The 12,864-nt window shown below is 33.8% G+C and overlaps 1 protein-coding gene and 1 long non-coding RNA gene across 3 annotated transcripts; both read left to right on the top strand.

Moving 5' to 3' along the window:
* The first annotated feature begins 5,828 nt into the window (after window positions 1-5,828).
* LOC112801616 (uncharacterized) lies at window positions 5,829-11,079 on the top strand. Of its 2 annotated transcripts, XR_011882154.1 has the most exons (3): window positions 5,829-6,368; window positions 7,271-8,133; window positions 10,697-11,079. It is a non-coding gene; the product is annotated as an uncharacterized lncRNA (long non-coding RNA). The 2 variants fall into 2 exon arrangements; XR_003201996.3 differs by lacking the exon at window positions 5,829-6,368 and having other exon boundaries at window positions 7,164-8,133.
* A 418-nt stretch (window positions 11,080-11,497) lies between these two features.
* LOC112803567 (protein FAR1-RELATED SEQUENCE 5-like) lies at window positions 11,498-12,613 on the top strand. The gene has a single exon (XM_025847051.1). The coding sequence runs from the start codon at window positions 11,498-11,500 to the stop codon at window positions 12,611-12,613; it is 1,116 nt and encodes a 371-aa protein (XP_025702836.1).
* The last annotated feature ends 251 nt before the right edge of the window (window positions 12,614-12,864 follow it).

A 12,864-nucleotide genomic window follows, 5' to 3' on the forward strand; every position in this document is an offset into this window, starting at 1 on the left:
TTGTTGCTTATTTTGAGAAATCAATTTATTTAAGTCATGAAAGTGATAGTAACATTAGTATTAGAGTTATGGTTATGAATTTCTTATATTAATCCAACTGAGGCTGAGGACATAGACAATACTTTAAAAGGTAAATTTTTTGTCTTCTTGAAAATATTTTATGACATCATTTCTTTTTTAAATTGACTACTGTGAAAGATTTATATATGATGACTTCTTTGTATAATAGAGGCAAGAATTGGAGGAGTCAAATTAGGGTTAGATTGAATGTGCTATACCCATTATTGGTGCAGGTTGTAATGTATTTTTTAGTAATTTTTTATATTTTATCAAGTATCTGTCATTTAAATAAGATATTTAAATATGAATTTTTTTATTTTTTATTTTAAAAATTTATTTAACAAAAATAAGTGGTGTAGGTGCAGTGGTGTTTTTTAATTATTGGTTCAGTGGTGTTTTTTAATTTGGAGGATGTAGATAAATGGAGTTGACATAAAAAGAGAGCATTACATTTTGGCAATTTCCTTAATCGCCACACATGATGGGCACAAAAATAGAAATTCAGAGCTATTAGCATGCATAGCAATATATGTACTGTTTACTTTGATATCAGCATATTCCTTTTTCCATATATGAACACTGAATCAGATTTAGCATGTAGCTAAAATCAAATCACATAATGCACTACTCATTCAAATATTGACCACTTGACCCCCAAATAAAAAGTAGTGTGTACCTTACTAGTTACTAGTAGTGTTCATCTAAAAGCAGGGTTCTAACTAAAGATACAGAAAGAGATGCATGACTACTGCTCACATATGATATGCTTGTGTAATTTCATAAATAAAATAACGAATTATTTCAACTATTTTAAAAATACTCATATTTTATTATTTAAAACTAATTAATTACTGAAATATTGTATTAATTTGACTATTTAATTAGTTCATTATCAACTGAAAATTAATTTGATTATATTATAGCTTAACTAGATTTATTTTTATGAAAACAAATGCCCTTTTATGTTTGAATAGAAACAATATTTGAATAGGAAAAATAAAATTCTGTCTTGGTCTGTAACTCTTTTTTACACTTTGACTTTAATTTTAGAAGCGACTCCTAGTTTCCTACACGGCTGGAATAAATCATTAGCAATAGTGAGAAGGTAGAATTTTATTCATTTGGCTAAATTGATGAAGCTGTTTTTTTTTTCAATTATATATATATATATATATATATATATATATATATATATATATATATATATATATCAATAAGAGGGACGGTATATAATAAGTATCTTTGTATAGAGACAACAGTGAAGAAAACACGAGGACCTACACAATGCTTGAAGATTCATGCAAGACAATTGAAAGATAGAGAAGAAATTACTCTAGATATTGAAGGAGAGGCAATTGGTCCTACTGATGAAGCTGTAAACAACTTGATCAAATTTTTGGGCACAGTGGCAAGGAATTCAGATTTTTGTCCATTAATTTACACAAACTGGAAGGGGATTAAAGATAAAGAAGCCATTTGGAAATATGTTCATGTGAGAATATTAGTCTTGTTTCTTTTAGAAACTATTTGAAAATGTACACATGTATTTTATTCTTACTAGCAAATAATATTTGTGTTTTATAGGCTAAATTCATTATTCCAACTGAAGGAAAGAAGATAGTCTTTGCTCATATCAATGACAACTGGAGACGGTATAAGACCACAATCAAGTAAACTCATTTTCTTCCATACAAATGTGTTAATGAGATGCTGAAAAATCATCCTAAAAGCATACTTGAGAGTCATTTTCGAAAGTTAATTTCATATTGGAGCACTGAGAAAGTTAAGGTAAGACATGTGAAACTTATTGTAGTCTGTTTAAGCAATTATGAGTTATATACATTTATGAGTGAAATATGATGATTTTTTTTATAATACTTGTCTCTTGCTATGTAGAAAATGTCTGCACAAAATAAGAAAAATAGGGCACAACAGAAATTTAGCCATCAAAAAGGACCAATAAATTTTGCAAGAATACGTACAAGATTGGTACAATTTTTTATTCGTTATGCATTTGTATGTGTATGTGTGGTGTGTGTCTTTGAGTATCAAGTATGTGTTGATTTTAGAAAATAAATTTATTTTAACTCTATATAAATGCTATTTGAACTGAACTTATAGGCTGGTTCTAAGGAAAATAATGAACAACCTACTCAAGCAGAAATGTTTGTTAAGACTCGCCAAAGCACAAAGGGAAAATCATTGGATGAAGACACTTTGGATGTTATTGTAAGTATTGGGAGTTAATTTGATTAAAATAGGTTATGAATTTCTTGTGTCTTGGTAATTTGTCCATCATTTGTGGTTACCTTTATGCTTGTAGTTGAGTTAAAGAATATTGATACTATTCTTAATTGATATTATTTGTTTTTTATATTGTCAAATGATATACGTTTTTAGTCCAATTGTGTAGTTACTCTTTTTTTTATTATTATTATTTTTCTTCACATTAATATAGGCACATCTGCAAGCTGAGAATAATAAGTCTAAAGAATCAGCAATTAGAGCTTTCCAATTCATATTTGGGAAAGAGAAGGCAGGGAGAGTGCGATGTCACGGAAGAGTTACCACACCAACTTTGTTGAAGAAAAATGAAGAAATTGCCACCTTTAAGCAGCAACGTGCAGCTGAGAAAGCAACATTAGAGGGTAAAGTTGATGTGATGCAAAAAGAAGTAGATGAACTAAAATCGCTTGTTAAGATGATGCTGCAACAAAAAAGTTCAGGAGAGGACCTTAAGATGTTAGCTACTCAACTAGGAAACACTTTAGGCAATCCGAACATTGATGTGCATGAAGAGGTATTATTTATTGTTAAAGTTTCTATATGTTATCATATCTTAAATAATGGTTGATTATGTTGATGTTGCTTCAATTGTTTTGTATATCTAAATAGAAGAATGTTATGGTATATATATTTGTCCTCTCTCTCTCAAACATTTTTAGTAGACATTATTAGTATTAAAGATGTGTAGTTTTATATTTGATTTTTTTTTTACAGGAAAACTATGTTGTAGGAAAAATCGAACTTGATTAAGGTCAAATTTTTAAGAGCAAATGTTACAGAGTAAAAGTCATGAACTTGTGGACAATGATAAATCTATTTGCTACTTAGCTATTTCAACTCTTTTTTTGTTATGTTTTTTGCAAAATTAGATGATATAGTTCGAGATTGTCATGATAGTATTATGGTATTTTGAAAAAAGATGATGATATAAGTACAATTAGTTATGACCTAGACTAGTATTATGTTATTTTGCAATGATAATATAATGTGATTGTGGATCTTATAACCATTTTTATAAGTCAAATTTGATGGGAAATATTCAATTATTTTTCTTTAGTGACTTTATTCAAATAGTTTAGATTATTTATTGACACTAAATAATTAAAAAAATTGAAATTAATTTCATTCACGAGAAAACTACTATTGTAAATAAGAATTATATATTGCAAAAAATCGTTGTCAAAAGTTACAAAGGACAACAGTGTTAAAACCGTTGCCAAAATACGACACTAACGGTAATGCCTTAAAACTGTTGTCTTAGATGACTATAAAATGGCAAGGATTTTGAAACCATTGCCAAAAAAACAATGGTAACGCTTTAAAACCATTGTCTTAGATGACTATAAAATGGCAATGGTATTAAAACCGTTGCCAAAAAATGACACCAATGGTAATGCTTTAAAATGGTTTTAAAGCGTTACCGTTGGTCTTGTGAATAATAAAACTACCACAGTTAAAAACCGTTGCCTATCCAGTTATGGTTTTAAACCGTTGTATCATGAAAGAGAACGGTTTAAAATCGTTGCTTATCGAGTAACGGTTCGAAACTGTTGTTTAAAATTTTTTTTCAAAACCGTTGCCTATACCAGTAACTTTGGCAACGGTTTTTTTATTACCGTTGCCTTAGGTACAAAAAACCGTTGCCTTTTAGTATTGGCAACGGCCGCATATACCACAAGTCAAAAATCGTTGCCAAAGCGTTCCCTAAAGTTTAGGGAACGGTTTTTCAATCTACGGCAACGGTTTTTGACAGTTGCAAAAACTCTTGTTTGTTGTAGATTCCTTACCTTACTCATGGCAAATAGGAATGAAACCCAACCAAATCACAAAAATTCACTCAAAAACCAAACCTGAAACACGAAATTATATAGGGATGAGAACTGGGATGTGAGTTTTGAGTCCTTACCAACTTTGTTTGGATAAAAATGAAGAGCTCAACGAGAGTTTCGTGTGGCCGCAAATGGCTTGTCAATCGAAACACTGGAGTTCAAGTTATGGCATAAGGAAGATGGAGGTGAATAGTGCCAAGCCCTCTTCTCCCTTCTCTTCTCAAACCAGCGTGTCTTCCTTTCTTTGTTGGTGAAATGAGCTGAAAAGCTCATTAAAGGGTATATATATATATATATGTTGGGCCTTGGGCTCAACTTAGGCCCGATCCAATCTGTTAACGTTTTTGGCTTGTTTGACCCAACTTTTAGCCAAACATTTAGAATTAGCACCGGTTTTTAACTTTAACTATTTTCTTAAGTTGTTCTACAGTTTTTATTATTCTCATGTAGTACCGGACATACTTAAACCGGTACTACTGGCTAATTAACCAGTACACATTTTTACGCAATTTTTTGCAAAAAATCACATCTTCTCACTCAAAAAAAAATCATTGAATTCAAATCTCACCATTAAAATTCAAAATTAATACTTCTAAATTTTGAACCTATTTCAAACAATTAATTTATTAATTTATATTATCTAGATGGTCGATTTTAAATTGCGGTTCTTACGCACCACCTCGTCTTCGTCCAGAACAATTAAAAATAACAGTCACTGCTTACCATCATGTCATCTTCTTTACATCTAGTAAATACTTGTGTATGTCAGCATGTGGAACTTCGTTTCTCTTATGTTTCCCTTCTCCATGCACAATACTACCTTTCGCAGCCTCAACGCCACGCCTCTGTTCTATTAAATATTTCGCGCCATTAATATAATGCTTCCCATAACACGCTGCATGAATCATGTATAAGCTAACCACAAAAGTTAAAACCAAATGCAGGTCTTCTAACCCGCTCTCTCCAGCGTGGAGTTGCAAATGTGCAATGACATAATCACTTATGAGATAAACAAACCTAAAATCTATAAATCTTCATGCCTCTAACAAATAGTAATAAAAAAAACGTTACTTCTTTCATCACAAATAACATATTTGCACCGTCGACTACCAAACAAAGAATATGACACCACTAATTTACTCAGTTTAACAACAATATATTAAACACAATAATTTTTTTCGTGTACCAGCCTGTCTATCCTTCTGGACCGTATACAAAGGGCTAAAAAATTGCAATCAGATTAGACATGCATAAACTAATAGGATCAAGCTAAGATCCATAACTGGCCCAAATAAGTGGGAAACGAGCCCACATAAACAAGGGCTCGGCTTAAGCCGTTTAACCCTATGTAGTGCCATTACCATGTACACCCATGCTGTCACTCAGGGACAATGCCTGACACACAATTGTCTAATACCTCCAACCTCTCCGCACTGCCTCATACCTAGCGTACACCTACTCAGAAGCAAACACACAATTGAAAAGACTTAGAGAGAGGGCAAAACAAGATTCACTTTGTGATCCTTTCTAATAAAGTATAGGAAGCGGTTCCCATAGGGCACGCTATCGGAGAGGAATTTGGTATTCTGCACATTTGCATCATTGAGATTTAAAATAAATTATATAAACAGTGTAGATTCACATGTACTGATTACAGTGGACAGAAAGAGCTGAGGTTTAAGTTGGGCCTGCAATCGGTTGAATTGTTTTTAGCTGTATTGTAGGAGAGTTGATGTCAGATCTGTCCAAATTACTTTAGACTAACTCCTTTTCTTAGGCTCACTTTGTGTTGTAGCCGAGTTGAGCCAATGTAGAGATGGACTTTTTTCTTATTGTGGTCGTCGGTGGCTTAAGATTAGACTATTATTGTGATTTTTTAATTATCAATCATCCAATGTTTGTGTTTGATAATTAAAGAACAAGGGGCACCACTTTGCATCTTGCAGCCATTATACACCAATCAGCAGTCGTGATCTATCGTCATTTTCATTAGAATTGTGGCCTGAACTTGCTTCGGGATTGAATAAGGATGTTGTTTCATCCATAATGTCTTCATCGATGAGCATTTCAACTGGATAAGTTCGCTTACCTTGTCAACTGCTGAACCAATTTCCTGATTGGGCACTCAACCCTACCCTCTGCTCAAAATTACAATTCTTTAGCAACTACGTGTCACACCTCAAGCTAAGTAATGTGAATACATTCCTCTCATCATTATTCCTTTTAATATGAATTTTTCAACTAGACGTCATGATTTATTCAAAAGGTCCTCAAATAGGTTTTTACTTTTTCGGTTTATCCGGATTCCACATTTAGATGTAGTACACATAATCATTTTATGGCCAATTGGCCATCCCTTTTATCCCAAATAAAACCATGAGCAACCTCGACAATTTTAGCAACTCATACAACTAGCTACCTTATTATATTACATATATTGCCTTTTAGTTTGTCACCAAAATACAATAACATTTTAGAAAATTTAAAGTAATAATTTATTCTAAATTTTATATTATTATAGGAAAACTGAAAAAAGTCTCTAACTAAGTGAACTATTATTACCGTAAAAAAAATTCATAAAATAAGAAGCTGTAATCTCTGTTTCTTTCAATTGTAATAATAGACCTTAGCTTAGTGTTTTCATCTACCAATATGCAAAGTGAAAGTAGCAATAAATAATAAATAGCATGGAACCTGAGATTCTAAAAGGTAACAAAAAAAAAGAAAGCAATGCCTATTTTATTTTGTTTGCTTAAAGAAGACGCAAGGCAGAAACTTTAAATAAATAAATAAAATAAAAAATATAAATTGAGTGGATAGTCTAACTGCTATGATTGTGTGTATGTCTGAGAAGATCACTGCCATTTTGAGTTCAACTCATCAAAGGATTTTAATAGAAAAATTTTATTTATGTGAATTCTGAATAACCTAAAAAGAATCTGCAAGTCCATTATTCATTGTCCTTCCCTCCAGATCCCTAATTTTTTTATTTTGGAGTTTGTTGTATTTATTTATGATTCAATCTTTTTCAGTTTGAGAAAAGTTCCATTGACCATGTGTTGTTTGCATATCTTAATCCATATCTTCTTTTGAAGCTGAGAAGATCATGGCAGATTCTATTCCACACTTAAGGTTTGTCGTGAAGAGAAGTAATCAGTTGAGTACAAGGACAAGGAAGAAAAAGGAAGAAAAATTAATCAGGAGAGTACAAGGACAAGGAAGAATAAGGAAGAAAAATCATCGGATCCAGCCGCAAAGAATCCCTCTGCGTTGCTCCGCACATTTTGACCGGTGTACGGGATAATTTTCCTAAAGTATATAACAATAAGGTGCACACTATGGTACAGATGCAGTTTTACAGAGATTCTTTTATTGTTAGGGATCTAGTGACGCGTGTCCCATGTGGGATATTCTCCTAAATGCAAGTTGAGGCTTATGGACAGGCGGCGCTTACACCTTTCATTGTGGCTCGGCTTGGAAATTTTTAAGAAAGTAACTTCATTTGTATTTATGGGCTGGCAAGACTTTTTTGAAGGATAGGTCGATTTGATTTTGGGCTGGATGGGTGTTGGGGCTGGGTAGAGTTAAGAAATCCATTAATAGTGTTAGGAAAGAAGACTTGGAACAACTGCAATTGAGCTACCAGCACCAGATCTTCAACCTACTTGTGAGAGTATGAGTAACGGTGAGAGGATTTTGCACCGCCACGACCAGTTCGATGGATAACCATAGGAGTGTACTCGATGACTGTGGACAGAGGGGGCTTCTCTGAGCGGAACAGGTAGAGGTGGGCTGGATTGCGTTGAGACGCGGTGAGCAGAAGCTTCTTTGCCGTAACTGCGTCATCCCAAAGCAGAAGCGAAACCGTAATCGAGCTTTTGGCTTTGGAAGCCTGATCAGAACTCGCAGTCATGATCTCTTTCTGCTTCGATTTCTTATCGGCAGTCCACAATCACTGGTATTCTCCTTATTTCTCATTTGCGTTGCAAATTCACATAAGATAGTGCACTGTTAATTATGTTTTTAGGGTTTGCATTGTAAACTAACAATGCACCATTTTTGCTGAAATAGATTAGGTATTGGTATAGATTTCTTATACAGAAACTCATTAATATTCTTTGGTAGAACGGGCGTGATGTGAAAGGGAAATTATTGGTTATGTGTAGCTGAAGTTTTGTTGATTTTTTTTTTACTTAACATAGCTGGAACATTTAAAAATATGCTTCTTGATCTTCCGTTGAATTTTTGAACTTTTTCACTTTCAATTAGAATTTAAAAAACATGTCATTCGAGCTATACAAATTGATGGATTTCACCTGCCACTCTATCGAGCTAATTAGAGCACATTTCAAATTAACTGGACTTTAGAAAGATGCATGTTGCCCCCTTTGAACTATACGGTTAGAGACTAAATTTAAATAAGTAGAAATGTAACCGAGTAAAATGTACTTGCTATATATTAAAGTGTTCCCATTTTCATTCCATTTGGCCGCTTTTCCACATTATTAAAAAATTCATATTCGCAAAAATCTTGAGTGTCTTGTTGCTACTAATTACTAGCAAACATATAATCTTATAAAAAACAACATTGTTCCTATTACATTTTGCTTGTGTGCTAGTTAATAATTCTTCTCAGAGAAAAAAACTTTTCCCAACAATATCAACCACCAATTTGATTTCATATCATGATAACATATTCTATGCCCATCTTCTGTTTGTGTTTTGGCTTCACTGAACAAGAAAAGCTCCACCAATTTAAATTTTTTGTATATGCTCACATGCTTTTATAATTCAAAACATATATGTGTTCTTCTTACCTTTTAAAATCCCATGATTATTAGATGGCATCTCTTGGTAACCCAAGAACTTGGGTTCCTTGTGACTGTGTTTGGTTAATGGGTGGAAGAAAATAAGACATAGATATTTGAATACATATAATTTTTTTTTATTTGTTTGGTAATAATACATAACACAAAACACAAATCACAATTAAATTAAAATATGAATATCATTCTTCTTTTTCATCATGAATACCATATTACAGTAACATGACATGCACTATCCCCACTTCAATTTGTTACTTTTCTTTTAAGATTGACACAGTCACTACCGATATTTTCAATAACTCAAATTTTCAATAACTCAAATATAGAAGTAACATAACCCAGATATAGATTATTATAAAAAAAAATAGGGGAGGAAGTGATGAAGGGAGGAAGAGAGAGAGTTGTTGTCATAGGAGAGAAGCAAAAGACAGCCTCTTGGTGAGTGAAGGAGAAAAAGGGAACGGTTAGGAGAAGGATGGTAGATATGGGGAATTGACAAAATATTAAAGGTCAAAATAGATAAAAAATTTGTGTTCAACATAAAAAATTTATGTTTGAACTTCCTGGAAAGACACAAAATATGTGTATATTGTGTGCAGCTGTATACCACCATTTTCTTCAAATAATTGCGTCTCCCCAACAAAATTGTAGATGTGTGTCAAGTGGGAGCCTCATGCATTGGCTGCCCGTAAAAGTTACACTCCAAGAACTTCTTATTTTTTTGTTTTTCTTCACCGTAATTGTTTTTAAAATTTCTTAATTTGTACTTCTCTGTTAGTTAATGATATTTGTTTCTTTAAAGTGAATTGGTTGCTGGAAGTTACAATTTTTAGTATTAAGCACAAGCTGTTAAAACTGAATTTAACAATACTCAGCTTTTCTAGCTGTTTGAACGTTGACAAGAACAAGAACAAGCACCACTTCAACTTGGGGCCTTGTATTTTCATCTCTTCTCCTTTCTTCTTATTGGTGATGTCACATTCATTATTTCTTGCTGTTAACCTCACTTTCTTCTTGTTCCCATAAAGCAAATGCAACAACACATTCTTCAAAGAGAAGAATGAAGCTTCAGTTTCTATAGTATCCTCTAATCAACCAGCTATAAAATATAAAAATAAAAAATGAGTGTTTTTTTGCCTTATATATGAGGTGGGGTTCTTCTTTATTTCTCTGTTTATGAGTGTTGTAGTTATGCTAAAGCTTTTTTGTTAAGTTGACTTGGCAGGTTTTGTTATTACCAAATTTATTAAGTGTTTTCACAATTTTCTTGTATGTGTTTCATCATATTTGTTTATTATTCTTTCTCTGAGCCTTGTTTGTTTTCTTGTTTCCTGATAATGTGCATGTACCTTTCAACTGTAATAGCGAAGCCAAATTGATTTCCACATTTAGAACTCGAGAAATTTAACTACCTTTCTGTGCTTTATTTATTCAAAGAAATCAGAATGGCCAAAAAACAAAAAACAAGCAACTATTTCCATAGATGTCCCAACGAGGCTTTAATTTATTATTATTATTATTTTCTTCTTTCCTTTTATATAAATTCATGCATCTTTACATGCTTATGTTGACAACTCAATAATTTGATGCTGGACTAACACAAAAGTACATGCATAGATTATTTTATTCTGCTTATTGTAAAAGTTTATAACAATAGTCTATCTAAAACCTCTTCTCTTTCTTTTGTTGAAACAGATATAACTGATTTGGTTGGTTAGCCATGATGAACAACAGCAGCACTATTCCTAGTTGCAACTTTGAGAGTGATGCCTGTGTCATCAATCGAACGAGTCCAATAGGGTGTGTGTTATGTCATCTATGTCTCTCTCTATATATATATAGCTTCACTATGACTTATATCAAGTGTACTCATTTTAACTAAACACTATGAAATAGCAAACGTCATACTGAAAGCAGTTGAATACTTTTGGAAGCAAAGGTGAAAACATTGCAAACTCGGAAGAATTTCTTAGGTATATTCATTTATTTAATTTAGTGATATTCCATAAATTATTAGTGTTTTAATTTAAGCTGTTATGTTAAAAAGTTTAAATATATCTATAAATATATTGATATAATTGTATTCGTGTAAACTGAGAAAAAAATTGTAAGTTACAATTTTAATTTTTCAGATTAAAATTTTATAAGGATGCCACATATGATAACCAACGGTAGATTAATTTTGAGATATTCAGTTGTGTGAAATTAACTTCGATTGACATGGATATTGATGGCTATGACTCATATTATTAAATTGGAGTTCGTGAAAACCATTTCCTCGTATCCTAGGACTATATTTTTAATCTAGGATTCCTAATCATATGAGCAGAAGACTTTGAGTGGCGTTTGATATCCCATTCATTAGTCAAAATTTAATGTTTTCTCTATGTTTTCACTTTTTCTATGAATGCTAATTTTATTTGTAAGTACGTGCTTGCTGCTTAGCTTTGTTTATTTCCTTTTATATATGCTGGTTTTACAGTTAATTCAGGCAAAATGGATTTCGACCTTTACTCAAGCGATAATGATGAAGAGTCATCAGAGATGTCGTTGGGTGTGTGTGGTTCTTCAGGGTCCTCTGATGACGACGACAGTACTAGCTTATTTGGCATAGGAACAAGTCACTCGGAATCGAACAAAGAATCGCATCGCTCAGAAGGGGATGTTCACGGCAAGGTGCCTGTGTTACTTACCGCAGAGGACTTCTTGCATACAGTTTTCACTTCTGAGGAGGAGGCCTACAATGCTTACAAGGAGTTTGCCTGGACAAGGGGGTTTGGTGTTTGCAAGGGGGATGTGGGACGGGTTGACGGTGTTTTAGTGAGGCGGGACATCTTCTGTCATCGTCAGGGCACGAGGAGTGACAAGCATTATGATAGGCCAGAACGAGTAAGGGAGGAGCGGCTGGAGAGTCGCACGGACTGCAAGGCAAAATTGAAAATATACTATGATGTGCATGATAATGTGTGGAGAGTGCGAAAGATTATTGATGAACACAACCACGACATGGCTCCGGCTGAGTTTTGCAACCTGTTGCCAAGTCACCGAAAAATGAGCGACGGGGATAAGGCTCAAGTGAATAGCATGAAGCAATTTGGAATTCCTACCTCGAAAATAATGGCTTACATGGCAGGCCAATCGGGTGGCTACAGCATGCTTCGGTTTACAAAAAGGGATTTGTACAATTATGTTCACAGTCAACGCCGAGCACGAATCTTGGATGGGGATGCAGCTGCAACTATAAGCTACCTAGAGGGGAAGGCAAATGCGGACCTTATGTCAGTCGCCAGATACACAACGACTGTAGATAATCGGTTGGGTAGCTTATTTTGGGTGGACGGTATCATGAAATCCGATTATGAGTTGTTTGGTGATGTCCTTGCATTTGACGCGACATACCGTGGGAACAAGTACAAGAAACCTCTGGTGGTGTTCTCTGGGACAAATCATCACAGGCAAACTTGCATTTTTGGATTTGCCTTGCTTCAGGATGAGGAGGTGCGCACCTACAAATGGGTTCTGCTGAACCTTTTGGATGTCATGGGTCAAAGAAGACCGAACCTTGTTCCGAAACCGACGCGGTTTAGTGTTGTGGTGCGGATGTGCTGCTAATGAACCATATGCGAAGCCAGAACATTGCGTGCGGCCTCCCCGGAAATTATGTTTTCTTCCTATCTAATAGACATCTCTCAGTTTAGGTTGACCTTGTTACCGTAAGCTGTGTTGCGTCAGGTGCAACTTTATCTTTGTATGACTAATGTTTAATTGTACGTGAACCCTAGTAGAACCGTATGCATAATGATACATAAAAACAGTGCATCTCATTTTCTAAATTGGGTTATACGCTGCAATTAATTAAGGAA

The sequence above is a fragment of the Arachis hypogaea genome, chromosome 5 (genome assembly GCF_003086295.3).
Source record: "Arachis hypogaea cultivar Tifrunner chromosome 5, arahy.Tifrunner.gnm2.J5K5, whole genome shotgun sequence".
Lineage (NCBI taxonomy): Eukaryota > Viridiplantae > Streptophyta > Magnoliopsida > Fabales > Fabaceae > Arachis > Arachis hypogaea.